At 37.3% G+C, this 20287-nt stretch overlaps 2 protein-coding genes across 2 annotated transcripts; both read right to left on the bottom strand.

Moving 5' to 3' along the window:
• Positions 1-6087: 6087 nt before the first annotated feature.
• LOC140036219 (uncharacterized) lies at positions 6088-7233 on the bottom strand. The gene has a single exon (XM_072077542.1). It carries the CDS (start codon positions 7231-7233, stop codon positions 6088-6090), a length of 1146 nt encoding a protein of 381 aa, XP_071933643.1.
• A 7567-nt stretch (positions 7234-14800) lies between these two features.
• Positions 14801-18670, bottom strand: LOC140036218 (uncharacterized). The gene is made up of 3 exons (XM_072077541.1): positions 17967-18670; positions 17118-17837; positions 14801-15761 (listed from the first exon to the last, which is right to left on the bottom strand). The coding sequence occupies exons 1-3, from the start codon at positions 18668-18670 to the stop codon at positions 14801-14803; spliced, it is 2385 nt and encodes a 794-aa protein (XP_071933642.1).
• Between the last annotated feature and the right edge of the window lie 1617 nt (positions 18671-20287).

Here is a 20287-nt window from a genome sequence, read left to right as displayed (position 1 = left end):
CAGTGGAATAGCATATGCTCGATTGTTTCAGTATCCTCCCCACAGCAGACACACAGGTTGCTTCCTTTCCCAATTCTCTTGTAAAGTGCTTCATTGGCAAGCAGTGCATTTTGTAGGCATCTCCATAGGAAGTGTTTCAGTTTCAGCTTAATATTCAAGCTCCACAGTCCTTTCCACACTGTGTGTTTCCTAATTTCCCATCTAGTTTCAGATCCATGTGCTAATCTTTGACTCATGTTGTCATCTACCCCCTTAGCTACAGCATAACCTGTCTTCACTGTGTAAACACCAGATTGGCTATGCTGCCAAAACAATCTGTCTTTCCTTCCATAAATACTCAGGGGGATACTAGTTATGAGGACTACATCTTCACTACTAAACCACCTGTTCAAGAGATCTATTTTCCATCTCCCATTCTCAATTAATTCATGGACGTATACAAGTTGGTAGCCTGTTGGTCTTGCAGTTGATACACATCCGTTAGTCGAGCCAGGTATCCATTTGTCTTTCCAAATCTTTACTATCCTGCCATCTCCCACTCTCTTCCATAATCCTTGTTGCAGTAACTCTCCCCCCTTGTGAATGCTTTTCCAGCACCAAGAAGCCGTATTAGGGGGTTGTTGTCCTGTAGACACCAAATTTTTGACTTTATTTTTCATTGTTAATTTTATTGATATTTATTTTAGTTTGGTTTTATTAATCTCATTTTTAGACATTTTGGCATTAAAAAAAGGAAAAAAAGAGAGAAAAATGATGAAAAATGAAAAATGATGAAAAGGAAAAGGAAAAATGGAAATTGCACTTTGTTGCTTCTAGTTTATTTATTTTTATCCGATGTTAATTAAATTGTTGGTTTTTTACTTAATTTTATTATCATTTTTGTTAAATTACTTTTCAAAAAAAAAAAAAAGGGATCGTGACATGCAAGCTGCGTATTTTCACAGCTTGCAAGAAAGGGCTCGGGCAGCCCTTTGGCTGCAATTTTTAGAGGAGAAGGCTGGTGTTTCCAGGTGGCCAGACACCTGGCTAATGGAGGAAGCTTCTATGCGAGGTGTAGGGATTAAAATGAAAAGAGGAGAGGCAGCAAAGGGGGGCCGTAGGATGAAGGGTTCGGTGGAAGTTGGGTTGCATTTGAGAATAGCCGCAAAGGAAGCGAGAGAGAGCAAGGGGACGGGAAAAATCTAGGAGAGAGAGCTGAGGGTAGACGACTAGGAAAAGAAACCAGAGGGGGCGGCTAAGTTGAGCAAGAATAACTGGAGAGGATCTGGCTGACGGCTAAGCAAAAAGGGTCTGAGAGCTGGAGAGGAAGGAACCAGCAACCGAAGGAGAGAGCAACGGAAAGAGGTTTAGGAGGGATTTGACGGCTGGGTAGAGAGTAGGAGAAGGGTGGAAGAACGGCAAAAGAAAAATCATAGAGAGATAGAGAGTGACGGCTGAAATCTGCAAAGGAGGGGAAGCAAAACAGAAGCAAACAGGCTGAGAAAAGGGAGGTTCTGGGGAGAACTAAGAAAGAAAAAACCAGAGAGAGCTGGAGTGGGGGGCCGAGTGAAAGAATGCTTGAGAGAGAAAAGAGAGGAAGGTTGCGAGGGGTTGTTTACGGTTTGAGAGAAAGCTTCGGGCAGGAAGAAGTTGGTGGCGCTGCCGTTGCTGTTGCTGCTCTCGTTCTACTGTCGCTGACTCCATCAAGCCCAGGCAGAAGCTCCAACTCCAAAGCAGTGAGTAGAGCCAAGCTGATACTTGGCAATCTTGTTGGAACGAGCGGAGCCTGCAATCATTGAATCCATTGATACCAGCACTGTCCCCGCCATCGAGCTGTTGCACTCACGAGGAGTCTGCCACCATTAAAGTTCACCGAAATTAGCACTGTAAGCTTTTCGTTTCTAGATGCTGGGCCTTTAGTTAAAAAAAAAATGGAGAAATTGCTTTCAATTTTCGAATGCCCCTGACCCGTTTGGAAAAGGTCTCTGCGAAAGTTGAATTCAAAAAGCAAGCTGGAATTTTTTTTTTTATGCACGACAGAGGCAGTTTATGGTTTTTCCGCTTCCTTTTATTTCTGTTTTGTGGGTTGTGATTGTTTTTTCGTTTATCAAAGTCCTGATTGTTTTCTTTTTCTTGACATTTAATGCCTGGGGTTGGCTGATTCGCATTGGTAAAAGATTAGAGGGTTTCAATGCTCATTGTTTTGTGGTTCGAATGAATCAAAGTTGGCTTTCAATGATTCTGGTCTCATGTTTCCTTTGGTTGTTGCGTGGTCTGCTCTTTCGGATGGGTCAAGAACCTTGTCCAGTTTATGTTAGCTAAATGGGTTGAAACTTTTGCTGGTTTTGGGTCGATAAACTCGCGCGTCTGGTGCATCTTTTGGTGTGAATTTTGGTGTGAGTTAAGCTGCAAAGTTGCAGCAAGAAAGTTGCAGAACATTTCCCAGGTTTTTGCATGCTTTATTTTTGCATTGAAACATGAGAGTTGGGTGGTTAAAAGTGGAAGAAATGTGTGATTATCTTTTCATTGTGATCCCTGATTTAGTTGATTGGAGCCATTACTTGTGTTAGGATGGATGGAAATTGCATTTGAGAAACCCAGCATGTTGCAGAGAAAGAAACCAGTCGAAACAAAGCTTCTCACGTCCTTGCATAGATTGCATGAAATAATTTCTAAAACTGCACTTTGACCCCCCAAGTCTGCCTTTGTTTCACTATGACCCAACCAATTGAATAATTTCATCAATTTGATCCTTCACAGTTTTGATTTTGTAACTTCATTGCTTGTTTGCTTTAATTAAATTGCCATAGTTTGTTTAATTGCATTTAGTTCGTGACTTTAGGGGCTTTATGATCAAGTGAGCTTTGTTTTGCACATTTCTTTTAATTTTTCCAAATAAATTGGTACCTTGACCATTTCTTTTATTTTGGAGGATAAATAAGTGATTTCACTCCATTTAAGGCATCGATTCAAGGGAGGTACACTCTATCCCTTATTTGCACTTTATTTGACCCTACGTGCTCCTACGTGTTATGTGAATATGCATGTCTACTTTACTTGATTTCCTTGCTTTTCCTTAATTCCTTTCATTCATTTCATTTACTTTTGCTTTTTATTTGAGTTATTCTTTATGGGGTATGTGTACACCTCTTGGCTTGTAATAGATAGGGCTTGGAGAGCATTTTGGTCCATTTTCCCCCTTCCCCTTTTGATTGATTGTTTGCTTTTGTTGCAACATGTTAATTTGCTTTATTAGGCTCTTGCATTTAGTCGAGCATGCTAAGTGTTATGTGCTATGTGTTTATAGGTGATTGACATGTCTATTCGCTTTCCATAACCATGCATGAACATGATGGATGAATGTACGTCACCACACTAGTCCAACGCTAGTTGTGGCCCCCTTTCCCGTCACCACACTAGTCCAACGCTAGTTGTGGCTCATTGTTCCGTTTTCCACTAGTCCAATGCTAGTAGGAATTCCTAGATATGGGCTAGTCCAACGCTAGACCCTTAGGTATCTCTTCTTGTTAGTACACATTTGCATGTTTCACTTCATTTCATGCATTTTTCCTAGTTTTTCTAGCATTTGGCATGCTCCTCCAATCCTTTCCCCTTCATTTTAGGCTTTTGCATCTTCATGCTAGTTATAGGGTACATTTGCCTGAGAGTTCCCTTTCGATAAGGGAAACGAGCGAGTGTGGCTACAAAATAGCCTTAGCACGCTAGTTCTCCCTTCTAATCAAAGGGAAAATTAAAGTCACAAAGTTAGGACTCCCCGTTCCCGTCTTGATGCATTCCTATAGGATTCATGCATTTTACTCATTCGCTATCACATACACTTCTACTTTATATTCTAACCCTTTTTCCACATTCTCACTTCACACTACTTTAATTTTGCACGTTTTCACTCGACTACTTACACTTTATAATATCACTCGTACACATGCACTTTATGTTATCTCACATGTCTTTTCACATTATTACTTTACTCACCTTACCTTGTAAATCCATTTGCACACTTCCACTTACACACTCTTGTTTTTATCACTTTTTCACTTCACACAAACTCACATTTTCACATGGCATGCATTCATTTCACTCATTTTTACGTCATTTAGGATTGTGTGTGACCTCTCCAAAGGATCATTATTGGGCTTCACAATTAATGTGATTGGCATCACTCAAGCCTTGGAGAGAAATTTTGCCCCAATACCCCTAGGTCTAGGGTTTGCATTCATGTAGTACATCCAAATGTAATAAATTCTTTGGTTAAAACAAGAAAATCTTTGATTAAATCACGCAACTAGCCTTGGCTAGGTCGAAGGGGTGCCTTGGATTTTTATCCTTGTCTTCCCCTTCGTCAAATGTGACTCCCGAACCTTTTTCGTTGGTTTACGTGGACTAGGAGTCGTTTAAAAGGGGTTTCTTACTACTTTTTCCTATTTTTTCTTTTAAAATTCATTTTTAGGTGACTTGGTACACCTTAACTCATTACCAAGTGGCGACTCCGATTTTTTTTATTTTAAAAACCCTTTTTAAACTATAATTTTGGGTCAAATCGTCGCATTCTCAAACCCCCATTTAGACCCATTTTTTTAATCACAATTCATTTTCCAATCACAAATTGAATCAAAAAATACATTTTAAACCATTTATTTATTCATCAAAAAATGGGGCGCGACATGTCCCATCCAGTCTTTCCTCTTTCATGTATTTAGCTTTCAAAACTTTGCTTACTAACAAATCTGGATTAGTGATGATCCTCCAAATTTGTTTTGCAAGCAAAGCTAAGTTGAAAGACTCCAACTCTCTAAAGCCCAACCCCCCTCTCCCTTTGACATCTGACAACTTACTCCATCTAATCCAGTGCATTTTGTTCTCATTCTCCCTTCCCCCCCCACCAGAATCTAGCAATTCTAACACTGATGGCTTTACACAACCCTTTGGGAAGTTTGAAACACGACATGATATAATTTGGCAAAGTCATGATAACGGACTTGACCAAAACCTCTTTACCCCCCTGACTAAGCATCTTGTGTTTCCATCCTTGTAACTTGCTATTGATTTTGTCTTTCAGATACCCAAACACCTAGTTCTTAGCTCTTCCAATAGTCATAGGAAGACCTAGATATTTACCACTCTGAGCTTCCCTCATGTTATCTAGCACCTCACTAACCTCCTTTCTAATCCTAAATGAAGTATTTTTAGCAAAAAACATGGTAGATTTATCGAAATTAACAACCTGTCCAGAAGCTTGGCCGTATTGTTGGATGATTTCCTTTATCTTCAGAGCTTCCTTTTTGCTTGCTTTGCAACACAAGAGTGAGTCATCTGCAAAAAACAAATGTGACACCATGGGACTATCTTTACTGATTTTGATACCAGTTAGTAGCTTCCTTTCCACAGCTTTCTTGAGTAAGTTAGAAAAGCCTTCAGTGCACAAAATAAACAAGTATGGAGATAAGGGGTCTCTTTGACGAATTCCTCTAGAAGGCTTTACGAACCCAACCTTTTGTCCATTCAAGTTGAAGGAATAGGAAACAGTGGAAATGCAAGCCATGATCCATTGAACAAAGATAGGACAAAAACCCATGTGCATCATAATTCTACCCAAAAATTTCCACTCCACTCTATCATAGGCTTTGGACATGTCTAACTTAATAGTCATGAAACCTACTTTCCCAGTTCTCTTATTTTTTAGGAAGTGTAAAATCTCATGAGCAATGATAACATTGTCTAAGATTTGTCTCCCTGGGACAAAAGCTAACTGAGAGGGACTAATACACGAATGAAGCACTTTTTTCAACCTATTAGCTAAGATTTTAGATATAATTTTGTACAGCACTGAACATAAACTAATAGGTCTGAAATTAGAAAGCACCACAAGGTTATCAACTTTTGGGATTAAGGAAATGATAGTCTCATTGAGAGATTTGAGGAGGTTCCTAGTATGAAAAGAACTGGTAATGGCATGAACCAAGTCAGCTCTAATGATGTTCAATATCTTTGAAAGAAAAGAGGGGACATACCATCGACTCCAGGAGCTTTGTTAGGAAAAAGTAGCATGTTTTATCTCCTTCTCGTCTACTGGTTTAATCAACTGTTCGTTCATAAGATGGGAAATAGTGTGAGGTATGCCTTGCAGCACGTCTTCAAACTCAGTAGGATCCGTGGAGGTGAATAGTTGGTATAGTGCTTGTTTAGTTCCTCTACAATTTCCTGTTCACCCCTACACCACTCTCCATTCGCCTTCTGCAGCATATTCAGCCTGTTCTTTTTCCTTTTTGCCATGACACTTAAGTGGAAATAGGCTGTATTTTTGTCCCCCTCTTTGAGCCACCTACTTCTTGATTTCTGACTCCAGTAAAGCTCCTCATCCTTATATGCTTTGCTTAATTGTAGCTTCAGTTTTGTAATGGCTCCCTTATCCCTCTGCTCTCCTTCCTCTCTTAATGCTTTCAGTTGCCTCTTTAGCTCCTGAATTATTGCCCTTGTATTGCCCTTAACTGTCCTATTCCATTCGATCAAAGCAATTCTGCACTCTTTAATTCTCCTTACCACCTTGAACATTCTAGAGCCATGTTGATCTATTCCCCACGCTTTCTTAATTACTGCCTCAGATGTGTTGTCTTTTGCCCATCGTTGGTCGAAGTAGAATCTTCTTTTCACTCCCTTTTGCACCGGGTTCGTGTCTAATATTAGGAGACAGTGGTCAGATGCCTCCTTTTCCACATGCTCACAGGTTGCTTTCACATATGTTTGCACCCATCCCACACTACCTAAACATCTATCTAGTCTTTCTTTTATCACACCCTCCCCCTCCCATGTGTTGCTCCAGGTCCAAGGTACCCCCTCATATCCTATATCCACTAATTCATTTCCAGAAATGAAACTATTAAAGTCCCTAAAGCTCCTCTCAGACCTTTCTCTCCCTCCCCATTTCTTCCCATTGGAGCAAATATCATTAAAGTCACCCACTAACACCCATTTCTCACCCCATTCCCTTTTTTTTTCCTCTATGGCCTTCCATTGCTGCTTCCTTATACTGGCCTCCGTACCTGCATAGATTCCTATCATCCACCAGTGCTCGTTGGTGTCCTTATCCACCACCCTTGCTGCAATATACCAGTCCGTACCATATACATTCAGTAATGTTATCTCCTCCTTCCAAAACAATGCTAGTCCCCCTGCTTTACCTTTAGAGTTCACCACATATCCATTCTCAAACCTAACTCTTTCTTGTACCTGTTTCATAAATGTTTCCTGATTTTTTGTCTCACACAAAAACACTATACTAGGAGAGTGGAGGTAAATTACCTCCTTTAGTTGGGGAATTGTCAAGGGGCCTCTTGCACCTCGACAATTTCACACCGCAACCTTCATTGACAAGGTGGAGGCATTGCGGGGCTAGCCTCCAATTCCCCTCCTTGCTGACTCGTACCATGAACCACTTTCGACAACTTGTATTTTGACCCTTCTACTTTGTCCTCTTCCATCATGTCCATGTCTTGGCTAGTTTCCTGCTCCTTCCGTTTCCCTCCTAACCTCCCTAGACTTCCATTATCTGTCAGCTCCCTCAATGGTGCTCTTTTAGCCCGCACGCTCCTCCTCCATTGTTTCTTTCCATCCTATTTGTTTCCTTTATTTGGGGACTTGCACTTTTCATTTGCCACTTCTCGTTCTGTAACCAACATGCTCCTCTTCTCAGATATAGCTGCCAACTCTTTATCACTGCATTCTTCCATAACTATGTCCTCACCATTGAGAATTTCAGTTCGGGATATACCTTCCCCCAGGTCCACTGTTACCTTACTGATTTCTATATCTTCCTTCTCTCCACTCTCACTTCCCTCTATGCTTTTTCCCCCCTGATTGTCTCCTTTCCCCCTTCCTGTTTCCACCTCTTTGTTTTCACCCAGAATCTCTCTCCATTTATCCTCAGTTGCTTCTGTCCTCTTGACCCTATCCTTACTCTCCCTGTCCTCCCTTCTCCTACTTGTTTCAGGCATCACGCCAGACCCATTATCATTAGATGTCCTAACACTTGTTCCAGTCACTCTGTTTATCGTTGGTACCACCATAGCTCTGTAGTTTGTTTCGATGCCATTCGTTTTCCCAGTTCGCAGAGGGGAAACCATTATGTTCCCCACTCTCATCCATGCCCCATACTGGCCTTCTCTATTAGTCTGCCCCTCATTTTTTCCTCCAGTGCACAGTTTGTCCCCATATCCTATTATCCCACATTTGTAACAAAAATCCGGACACCGATCATATTTAAACTCTACCCAAGTATTCACACCCTCCATCTTCACCAGAGTTTCTCTCGGCAAGGCATGCATCAGATCTATCTCGACCAATATTTTCATATGTCTCCCCTCCTTCCCCCCTGGTGGAACAATTACTTCCTTTGTTGCTCTAAAAACCTTCCCTATCTTGAATCCCACAGTTCTACACATCCAATGGACTGGTAGATTCCAGATTTGTACCCATAAATAAGCAAATCTAAAGTAGCTGGGGTTCCTTTCACACCCCATCTCCCATTCCTTTACCACTAGAATTTGATTATCCATGACTCACGGCCCTCCCATCAGAATCTTCTCTCGGTCATTTTCTTTGTCTACTTGAAACTGAAAGATATTTGGACCCAGCTCAGTTACTACCATATTTCTCATATACCCCAAGCATGATTGGTGAAGTTTTTGATCCCTGTGAAATTTGCCACCTTTTCTCCTATCAACTTCCCAACTAAACTTCTGCTACAATCTTGAACCCCCTCACTTATATCATCAACACATAGATCTATCCCCTCCCTCTCGGACTTTGAGAGCTCAGACTTGCTGAATGCTCGAGTTAGTTCCTCCTCCATTTCGTCGAACACCTGCTGCGTCTGACCAACCTCGCACTATTTCCCTACTTAGCAGCTCCAGTTAATTAAACCTGCAAGACAGAGTAGATACACGTAAGAAAAGGAAGCTCAGAAGACAAACAAGACACTACCAAACCTTAAGAGGCTCTAGCTAACAATCTTCGTAGCTCATCACTTAAAAACACTGGTGGTTATCGTCCTTCTATATTTCTACGGATCATGGTTGCCTTTCCACTTGGAAACAGAGGAGTTGTCATGAGGATTATCTTGTTGTAGCTGTTTTTGAGTGTTTCGATTGTACAGAAGGTAAAGAGTCACTCTTGCTGGTTTTGAAATTTCAAAAACCTTTCTATTTTGGGTTGCCGCCACCGTGCGTATTATGAAATCTCCTACTGACAGGAGAGAAGCTCTCAAACTAGAGAGAGAGGCTCTCAAACTAGAGAGAGGTTTTTCTTTGCAAGACTGTGCCCTCCACTATCTCATTAACACCAAACATGAATCCATATGAGTCGTTGAAAAATAGCTGATCAATAGCTTCTCCTTCTTCATCTCTAACTGTTCTTTTTATGTACATTATGTTGAAATCCTGCTACTTCTGCTCCATTGCCTCCATATCCTCACACTGGATAGTACATAAGTCTCAGCAAAATTACTGCTCAATTCTCGGATTAAGAAAATTACAAAATAGCTACCTAAGAAAATTACAAAATAGCTACCTAATACAGCCCCAAGTCTCAAAATTCATCTAATCCTGTCCACAAAAATAATAATCAAATTGAAAGATATTAAAGAATCCACAATAAATTTTTTTTTGAGGAATAATCCGCAAATTTTCATCTTATCTTGTTACCCGAGTTTGATAAGTGAACTGATGAATATTGAATACAAGTTGTACACCTATTGAGAAGTCACAATTTGTATCGAGGAATACTTTCAAGTATTACTGACACTGATCATCTCAAAAAGAAGTAACTAACGTAGGTAAATTATTCAAGTAATAACATGATAAGCAAATGAAAATTTCTGTTATCGATTTTGCACCTCATTTTAGAAATAATGACAGAATTCAAAATTTTTTCCATCCACTTAATATCTTTCCTTACCATTTTAAATTGGAAAAGAAACAAAAATACCATTTAACAAATTCTTATGCTTTTATTTTCTGAAATACAAGCAAAAACCAATTTTCTAGTTGTAACAAAAAATAAAAAAATGTTAAAGGCTACAAACCTGGAAGGAGATATGGTTATCCATGGGGTCGAAATAATCCTTGTCATCAGGCAATCTATCTTCATCTTTGGTCCCCACTAAGAGTCTATTTGATAACATAAAAAAGTGTTGAATCTGAACTTTTTCAGACATTCAGATGTTTTGAGTGTTTGATAAATGAAAATCCATTTGTTGAACTTGTTAAGTAGTGCTGAACTTGTGTGTATTTTTTTCAGTACAAGAATTTTAACTGAATGCTTAATTTTGAAAAGAATCAATAGAATTACTTCAACTACTTTATCTTATCTACTAAATCTACCATTGTTTATTAATTATGTTCAAAATTCTTGTATAATTAAACAACCTAATATTCTCTATCTAATGATTTTCTATTTCTCTTTTCTCCCTTTTGAATGACTTTCACTTCTTCTCCATACTCCTCATATAATATAATTCATCTTTTATATTAATTTGATTTAAAAATAAATATTGTCATTTTCATACATAACATTTTTAACTAATTAAATCATAGGTTCTATTTCTTTTTTGGATGAAAAGATATAAGGGTAAAATTGTCAAATTTAACTTATTAAGCATTCAGTTATAAATGTTTATCAAACAGTATAAATAGGTTTAGTATTAAAATTCAGAAATTCATATATTTCTTTTCAATGCTTAAAATTCAACAAATTAATTGTTTCAGTATTCAAATTTCATAATTCAGATTCAGTTTTATCAAACGGAACCTAAGTGGATCCCAACTAACCACTGAGCTTGGCTCAGTGGCCACTAGGGAGGGTCTTAAATCCTCCTTGGGCTGTAGGTGAGAGTTCAAATCCCACTTGCAGTAAAAAAAATTCAAGAGTTGTGTCAAAGCACTCTATACCTGCTATAGATAGGTTATACAATAGTTGTTGTCTCCGAAAAAAGAAAAAAAAAATGGATCCCAACTCCATAATTGAAAAGCCATGCATCGTCAAAATCAAAAGCTTGTGGTCTTTCAATCAATACAAATCCTAGAACTTAATAGAAATCAATGGACTCTTTCACATCCCTGCACAATCTAGGTACCTGGTTTAATGCCATTAATGGGTCATCGTGCCTTTTACTGGCACAATCATTATTTTTGTTTTTTTCTCCGTTTCTTTCCTCTCTCTTCTTTGTTTTCCATCTTTTTTCTTGCTATGTCTTTTGCGGTAATGTACCAACATATAGAGCTAAAATTTTAGGCTTGTTTAGAGTCTTTAGACCAATTTTGGGCGTTACATGGAGTTTTGGGTCAGTGACACGTGGTGAGGCACTGCATGGTAACGTTGTACGTGTAGAGACCAAAATTTTTAAATTTATTTTATTATTTTATTCATTTATTTATTTTATTTTTATTTATTTCTATTTCATTTTCTAAGAAAAATTATTTTTATCTTATTTGATTGGTTTTTTAGGAAAATCAAAAAGGAAAAGAAGAAAAAACAAAAATGAAAAATGCAGTTTTAAAAAAAAAAAAAAATTTTTGCCTCACACGCGCGTGCGTGTCTTCCTCTTCAACGAGCAACAACAGAAAACAAACAAGAGAAAGTTGGCAAATTTTGGAAGGAGCAATGTGGAATCTTTCTTCTTTTTCTTTTTTCCCCAAATATACTAGTACAAAAGGACACCTCATCTCTACAAGAATCATCAAGAAACTCCTGGAAATGAGGTGATCAAAGGAATAAAAATGAGCCAAAAAAGCCCATTTCATCCTCACATTGAGAGAAGGGTTTTGATAGCTTGGGGTGATTTAAAAAGGAGAGAAACGGTTTCTGGAAAGGAGAGGCAGATTAGGAAGTCGGCAAAAATAGGAGAGAGGAGAAAAGCATAAAAAAAAAAGGAAGAAACTTTTTTGGCAAAAAATTTGAGAAAAAGCTGGGAAACTAGCTCTGTTCGAGGGTGATTTTCTCTTTCATTTTACATCCTTTTAGAATAATTATTTTTCTGCACCTTCGAGGGATATAGAGGAGGAACTTTCGTGTTTAAACTTTTCCCAAATAATCATTGAAAACCCCTCGAATCGAGGCCTAAAATTAGCATCTTCAAAAGATTTTCTGCAGTAACATAACAAGGCTGACTTTCCAGCCCCCTTGCAACCAAAATTTCCCCTTCAATACACATTTTTTTGAGGATCTTTCAATTTCTACACAATCTGTGAAGTTGGGGGAGCAAGTTTCGTTTAGAAATCTTGCACAAAAAATGACCAGAAACCCGTCAAATCTACCCCCGAATTTGCTGGTCCGGCTTTACTGGTGCATGTCCGTAGCTTCAACAAATCTGCCACATCTGCTCTTTGTCATGTGTTTTCTCGTTTTGATTTGACCCAAAAGCATACTCACATATTTCCACAACTTCTCTTTGTTTGATTCGATGTTCATGCAAGAGATTTGAGTGTGTGTTTATGTTGAAGAAGTTTGGATCCATATTTTGTTTAGGTTTATTTGGTTTTTGATGTTTATTTGATGTTTATTTGAATCCATAATGCCATGATTTTCATGTACATATAAAGATCCGGGTTTAAAAGTTTTAAAAATAAGATTCTGGCGAGATTTCGGCCAAGTTGGCTGAAATTTTCCAGTTTTCGGCGGGGTCAAACCGCTGGAATTTTCTTGATTTTTTTTCTTCTATTTTTGGTTCCAATTATTTTTGTTTTACCATTAGAGTGTAAGTTGGGTATTTTTTGGGTTTCGAACCTGGGCCAAGATTTTATTTTTGTTTGGGTTTGCACTTGGGCTCTGAAACTTTAGCCCAACATTTTTTTAGACTCAGCCTAATAATACATATGGACTGTGTAGACACCAAAAATTTTATTTTTTTGTTCATTTTTAGTTTATTTTTTTTATTTTGTTATATTTATTTTATTTTAGTTTATTTTATGTCTATTTATTACTTTTTCTAAAAAGAAAATCATTTCAAATCGTTTTTAGAAAAATCAGAAAAAAATCCAGAAAAAGTAGTTTTTTAAAAAAAAAAAAAGAAAAAAAAGAAAGAGGAGTCCACCCGCGCGTGTAATCCACGTGCGCTGTTTTTCTTCCTTTTTCGTACGCAGCCAGAAGCCATGAAGAAGTTATGGTACAAAATTGCAGCAGCCATTCTCCGCTCAATTCCATTTGTTTTTGTTTTTTCTTTTTCCCCAATCCTTTGCCACCTCACCCCCTTGATCTCTATCAAGATTTTTCTAGAATAGAAGCCATCTAATGGCTACAAAGAAGCCAACAAAATCTGGTTCTCATCCACCGTTGAAGCAAGGATTTAGGTGAAGAGTTTCATTTAAAAGGAAAAGAGAAGGGTTAAAAAAAAGGGAGAGGAGGCGGTGGACAAAGGGAAAAAAGGGAAAAAAAAGAGAGAAAAGGAGAGAAAACATAGAGAAAAGAGGAAGAAAAAAGTGTAGAAAATTTTTGTGAAAGAACTTGAGCCAAAGTTGGGGAGATGCCCATTTTTTTTTTATTGAAATTTGATCCCAAATTTAGGTCTTTTAGGCGTTCTTTTTGCATCTGAACTATCTACACTTGTAGAAGTGTAACTTTTGTTTAGAAAAATTCTCGAAAAAACAACTCCAAATCTGTCGAATTTAGCTCCCAAGTTGCGAGGTCATCAGCTCTTGGAGGAAATTTTGCAGCAAAAATTTAGCTTCCCCCTGCAATTTCTCACGTTTAGGTTGTTGGATAAATGGCTACAACAATGTTAACACTATCTGCTTGAGTCGTGCGTAGCACTGTCCTAAGAAACTATTTCATGAAATTGAAATGTTTCCCCAGGATTAAACAAGCCTTCTTCTATCTATTGCGAACAAGAAAGACAACCTTTCTTCTTGTTGCAAACTAGAAGGACCAGAACTAGCAAATTAAAACCAGCAGATATATATATAAAAAGGAAGATGAGAACAGAATTATCAGGAAGATATCAACTAACAAAAAATAAAAGAGAGAGAGAGAGAGAGAGATAGAGCAGCTATCAAAAGATATTAACTGAAGCTGCTGGGGTGATTTTCTGAGGAGGGAATGGATCCTATTTATAGATTTTAGAGTGAGGTGCAACCCTTCTCACTTCCGATGTGGGACGAAAGACTGCAACTCTTCTCACTTCTCAATGTGGGACAGAGAAAATAATGCTTCTCATTTTTTCGATGTGGGACAAAGAATATTTTTGAAATACTATATATTTTACAACAATCTCCCTCCTATTTCAAAAAAATTCTTTGGATAAAGGAAGAATTTTAAAAGTACTCTGCTGGATTTGGTTGAAATGTAATTAGATTGGTGTCTTTTGGACTATGAACCAAACATAGATTGATAAAACATGATCTACAGAATTATTGGTGAAATATAAATTTCTATGAACCAATAACTCTTGATGTATGACAGAGATTTTATCAATCACATTACAACCCATAATTTGCTGTTAACGCGATTTTGCGCTTTTTGGCCGTGCGCCTGCCTGGTTATTCATGAGAGCTCTAAAGATTTGACCAATGAATCTTATAGGAGCGGCCCCACTCCACTCTCATTTAGGTGAATTCATCAAGTGTGTATTGCTTTAACTACACCTCCCTAATGGGATATGAATTCATTAAGAGTTTTAACTCATCCTCACAATTACTCAAAGCACTTATCTCTGGAGGGACTTAAATTGAAGTGCTTTACCATCAATATTGACTTGTTATTACCCATATGAACCTACTTCATGGGATCACCAATCACATAGGTTGGGTTACTGTCTCTATTGACAACTTGTTGGTCGAAGTCTCATTTCTTTTGTAGTTTGAAGAATCAATTTTCTTCCTACGGGTTTAGTCAGAGGATCGGCCAAATTCAACTCTGACTTTACATAATCAATGGAAATAATTCCATCTCTAAGCAGCTGCTTTACGACATCATGTCTCAATCTCATGTGTCGACTTTTACAATTATACGATTTATTTTTAGCTATGGCAATCGCTGCTTGACAGTCACAATGTATGGACACAGGAGGCAACAAATCCTTAGTTGAAGGAATATTAGCTAAGAAATTTCTCAACCACTCGGCCTCAGTCCCTGTCAGTTCCAGAGCTACAAACTCTGACTCCATTGTTGATCTAGCAATGATTGTCTGTCTAGCAGATTTCCATGCTATTGCACCACCACCAAGGGTGAACACATAACCACTAGTGGATTTCGTATCATTTGAATCAGAGATCCAATTAGCATCACTGTAACCCTCTAATACAGTGGGAAATCCACTATACAGGATACCAAAATTCATGGTACCTCTCAAATATTTCATCAGTCTGACTAATGCAAACCAATGCTCACGGTTGGGATTATGAGTATATCTATTCAGTCGACATACAACATAAGCTATATCAGGTCTAGTGAAATTCATCAGATGCATCAGACTCCCAATAATCTGAGCATATTTAGACTGAGCAATTGGGTCACCATTATTTTTCTTTAATTGAGTGTTAGCATCATAAGGAGTACTCACAGGTGTCACATCATAATTTTCAAACTTCCGAAGAAGTCTCTCTGTATAATGTTCTTGAGACAACATTATACCATCACATTTCCTTATGATTTTAACACCCAATATTATTTTGGCTTCACCCAAATCTTTCATATCAAAATTAGAAGACAAAAAATATTTAGTACTATTTACAATATCTAGACTAGTACCAAATATAAGCATGTCATCCACATATAAACTGATTATCACATATTGATCATTTATAATTTTGACATATACACATTTATCCACTTCTACAGACGAAAATCCATCTTTCATCAATACTTGATCAAATTTCTCATGCCACTGTTTAGGAGCTTGTTTTAGACCATAAAGAGATTTAATTAGTTTGCAAACCTTATTTTCTTGTCTAGGTATAATACATCCCTCAGGTTGAAACATATAAATTTCTTCTTCTAAATCACCATTTAAAAAGGCTGTTTTGACATCCATTTGATGAATAACAAGTTTATGGATAGAAGCTAAAGCAAATAAAACTCGAATAGACGCAATTCTAGTTACTGGTGCAAATGTATCAAAATAATCAATATTTTGTTTTTGAGAAAATCCTTTTGCTACTAAACGAGCTTTGTACTTTTCTATAGAGCCATCAGAGTTATATTTTCTTTTAAAAATCCATTTGCAACCAATAGGTTTTGCACCAGGAGGTAAGTCTACCAAAATCCAAGTTTTATTTGACAAGATAGAATCAATTTCAGATTTAATTGCTTCTTTCCAAAATTTACACTCAGGAGAAGAAATAGCATCGCAGTATGTTAAAGGATCATTATCAACAAGAAAGGTTTGGAAATCATTTCCAAATGAAAATTCTTTTCTTGGCCTTTTGCTCCTTCTTAATTCCTCAATTGGAATAATTTCCTTATTTATTTCAACAGGTGCATGAGAAATTTTACTAGACAGTGGAAAAATATGTTCAAAAAATTCAGCATTCTTTGTCTCAATAATTGTATTACAATCAAGTATATCACTTCTTAACACAAGAAATCTATATGCAGCACTATGTTCAGCATATCCAATAAACATACAATCAGAAGTTTTAGAACCTATTTTCCTTTTCTTAGGTTCAGGCAACAAGACTTTAGCAAGACACCCCCAAACTTTTAAATATTTCAAATTTGGTTTATAATTTTTCCATAACTCATAAGGTGTTTTGCCAGTCTTTTTATGTGGGATTCTATTTTGTAAGTGACATGCAGATAATATAGCTTCTCCCCATAAATTATCTGGAGCATGAGAACTAATTAACATAGAGTTCATCATTTCTTTTAACGTTCTATTTTTCCTTTCAGCTACTCCATTAGATTCTGGTGAATAAGGTGGAGTTATTTCATGTATTATGCCTTCCTGTTCACAAAGGTTATCTAAAGTTAAATATTCTCCACCCCTATCTGATCTAATTCTTTTTATCCTTTTATTAAGTTGATTTTCTACTTCAGACTTATAGGATAAAAAGGCATTATAAGTATCATCTTTATTTCTAAGTAAATAAACTTTGGTATATCTAGAATAGTCATCTATAAAGGTGACATAATACCTTTTCCCACCTCTAGTCATTGTTTGTTTTAAATCACCTAAATCAGTATGAATTAAATTTAATAATTCAGTTTCTCTATGGACAGTTATACAACTTTTCTTTGTTATTTTAGCTTCTGCACATATTTCACATTTGTCCATATTATCATTAATATCAGAAATTAGACCACATGATTGCATTTTCTTTATATAACCAATATTAACATGTCCCAATCTAGCATGCCATAAAGAAATGGAATCAACAATATAAGCAGAAGAAGATGCATTTTCATTGATCACATTGGAAATATTAAGTACAAAAAGTCCCTGATTACAATAGCCCTTGCCCACAAATACATTATTTTTTGTCATTATAATCTTTCCAGATTCAAATGACACTTTCACTCCAACTTTTCCTAGCAATGCTACGGAAACCAGATTTGCCCGAATGTTAGGCACATGCAGCACATCATTGAGAGCCAAAGTTTTTCCTGAAGTGAGTTTCAAGAATACTTTGCCCTTACCCAGAACATTAGCCGTTCGTGAGTCACCAAGGTAGACCACTTCTTCATCATCCCCTATAGGAGTATAGGAGGAAAATGCTTCTCGATTCGTACATATGTGCCGAGTAGCCCCAGAGTCTACCACCCACTCTTTGACATTGGCTGCAATGTTCACTTGAGAGATGACAGCTAAGTGCACCTTAGGAAGGTTACCATTTGCTCTGTCACCTTTATTATGTCTGCATTGGACTGCATAATGTCCTGGTTTTCCACAATAAAAGCAATTGCCTTTCTTCTTCTTAAAGTTGGGATTGTTAGGCTTGACATTAAAATTTTTGGGCTTGTAGTTCTAGGATTTATTGGCGTACCTTTTATTATTGCTTTGCACCAGATTGGCTTTGTAAGCCATCTCCTTTGCCTTGGTAGCTCTCAACTCCCTTTTGCTTGAATCCTCAATGAGGATGTGTTTCACGAGCTCATCCATGGTATAGTTTTTCTCCTTGTGTTTCAAGTTGTTTTTATAGTCGGCCCATGACTCAGGTAGCTTATCAATCAGCATGCCAGCAGCGAATTTTTCAGGAAGATTGATGTCTTCATTTTTCAAGTCCTCTAGCAGCATTTGATATTCAGTGATTTGGATTTTCATCTCCTTGTCATCAGTCATTTGCCATTGGTTGTATTTTCCTACGACGAATTTTTGCTTGGTTGCATCTTCGGCAGTAAACTTTGTTACCAAGGTTTCCCAAATTGCCTTGGCTTCTTTGCTGCTACAATAGACGTCAAATAATTCATTAGAGAGTGTTTGAAGGATAGTGTGTCGACATACCTTATTGGCATATTGCCATGCTTCTTGAGTCTTGGCATCCGCAGTTGCAGAAGGTTGAGATTCAGTGAGCGCATAAGCTACTCCATGGATGTCAAGTAGAGAGTGCACACGTTCTTGCCATCTTTTAAAATTTTCATTGGCGAAAATTTCAATTTTGGATACATCTGGAAAGGGCTTGGCGAATGGTAGTGCCACTGCAACAGTTGCTGATGAAGGCTGCGGGGTGCTAACATTGTCAGATGCCATAGTTTCTTAGATTGTTGGATAAATGGCTACAACAATGTTAACACTATCTGCTTGAGTCGTGCGTAGCACTGTCCTAAGAAACTATTTCATGAAATTGAAATGTTTCCCCAGGATTAAACAAGCCTTCTTCTATCTATTGCGAACAAGAAAGACAACCTTTCTTCTTGTTGCAAACTAGAAGGACCAGAACTAGCAAATTAAAACCAGCAGATATATATATAAAAAGGAAGATGAGAACAGAATTATCAGGAAGATATCAACTAACAAAAAATAAAAGAGAGAGAGAGAGAGAGAGAGAGAGATAGAGCAGCTATCAAAAGATATTAACTGAAGCTGCTGGGGTGATTTTCTGAGGAGGGAATGGATCCTATTTATAGATTTTAGAGTGAAGTGCAACCCTTCTCACTTCCGATGTGGGACAAAAGATTGCAACTCTTCTCACTTCTCAATGTGGGACAGAGAAAATAATACTTCTCATTTTTTCGATGTGGGACAAAGAATATTTTTGAAATACTATATATTTTACAACATAGGTCTATTTCTTTGTCCATCTCACACACTGTTTCGCCTTTCAAAGTGTCAAAGGTGATGTATTTCATCTGTCTCTTGCCATCTAAGCTTGAATCTGTGCCAAAATCATTGAGATTCTGCCTGCATGTTTTTTCTTTTTCTTTTCCCTTTTTGCTGCATTTTCTTGCTCATCTTGTGGAACAACGGCTTAGATTTGTTGCACAACATTATGTTAAACATTGCATTTGGATCTTAGGCCACTGTCTTCTGTATTTGGGTTTGAATTTTTGGCGGACGTTTGGGTCGTTTGCTGTGTTTTGGAGAAGTAAGAAAAGTTGCAGAAGAAAGCTAGGCTGCATGTTTTTTCTAAAAATTGTAGTTTCACCCCCAACTCTCGTATAATCCCACTAACGCCCAAAAACTTGTGAAATTTAACCAATTTTTGCCCCTTTTAAGTTTAATCCTCTTTTTCATATTTTAAGTAGGCTTTTTGGCAAATTATTTCTGGGTTTTAGGGCATTATTAAGCCTTAATATTTTTTAGATGATTTTTGTCTTGCTGAGTTTAATAAAATAATTCAATGTTCGGGTTAATGTTGTTTTCTTTGGGCTTTTCGTAAATGGATATGATGCATCTTTAATTGGGTTATGGCATGGGCTGAGGAGATTAAAGCCCATTGTTTTGGGTGGGTTTGTTTGTTGAAAAAAAGGGTTGGCCCGTGTTTTTCTGTTTGACTTTGGATGGGCCTAATGGTCTTTTGCCCAAATAAGAAATAAGGAATGGTCCAATGCCTGTTTTTCTTAAGAAATCTGACATGGAATTGCAATCCGCTCCTTGTATTTTTTAATAATGTCACTATAGCCCTAGAAACTTAGATTTCTTTCAATTAGTTCCCTAATTTAATTGCAATTTGGTCTCTAAACTTTATATTTTCTTTAATTTTGACCCCTAATCTTTATAATAATTATAATTTAATCTCAAAAACTTTCTCAATTTTTGCAATTGGGTTCCTAATAGTTTTGATTTCTTAAATATATTTCATTTAAATGTTTTAATTGGTAGATTTCATGGTTATTTCCATTTCTTTATAATAATGAAGTGGATTTG

The sequence above is a fragment of the Coffea arabica genome, chromosome 2e (genome assembly GCF_036785885.1).
Source record: "Coffea arabica cultivar ET-39 chromosome 2e, Coffea Arabica ET-39 HiFi, whole genome shotgun sequence".
NCBI lineage: Eukaryota > Viridiplantae > Streptophyta > Magnoliopsida > Gentianales > Rubiaceae > Coffea > Coffea arabica.
Note: the sequence above shows the minus strand (reverse complement) of the source record. Positions and strands in the feature narration are given on the sequence as shown.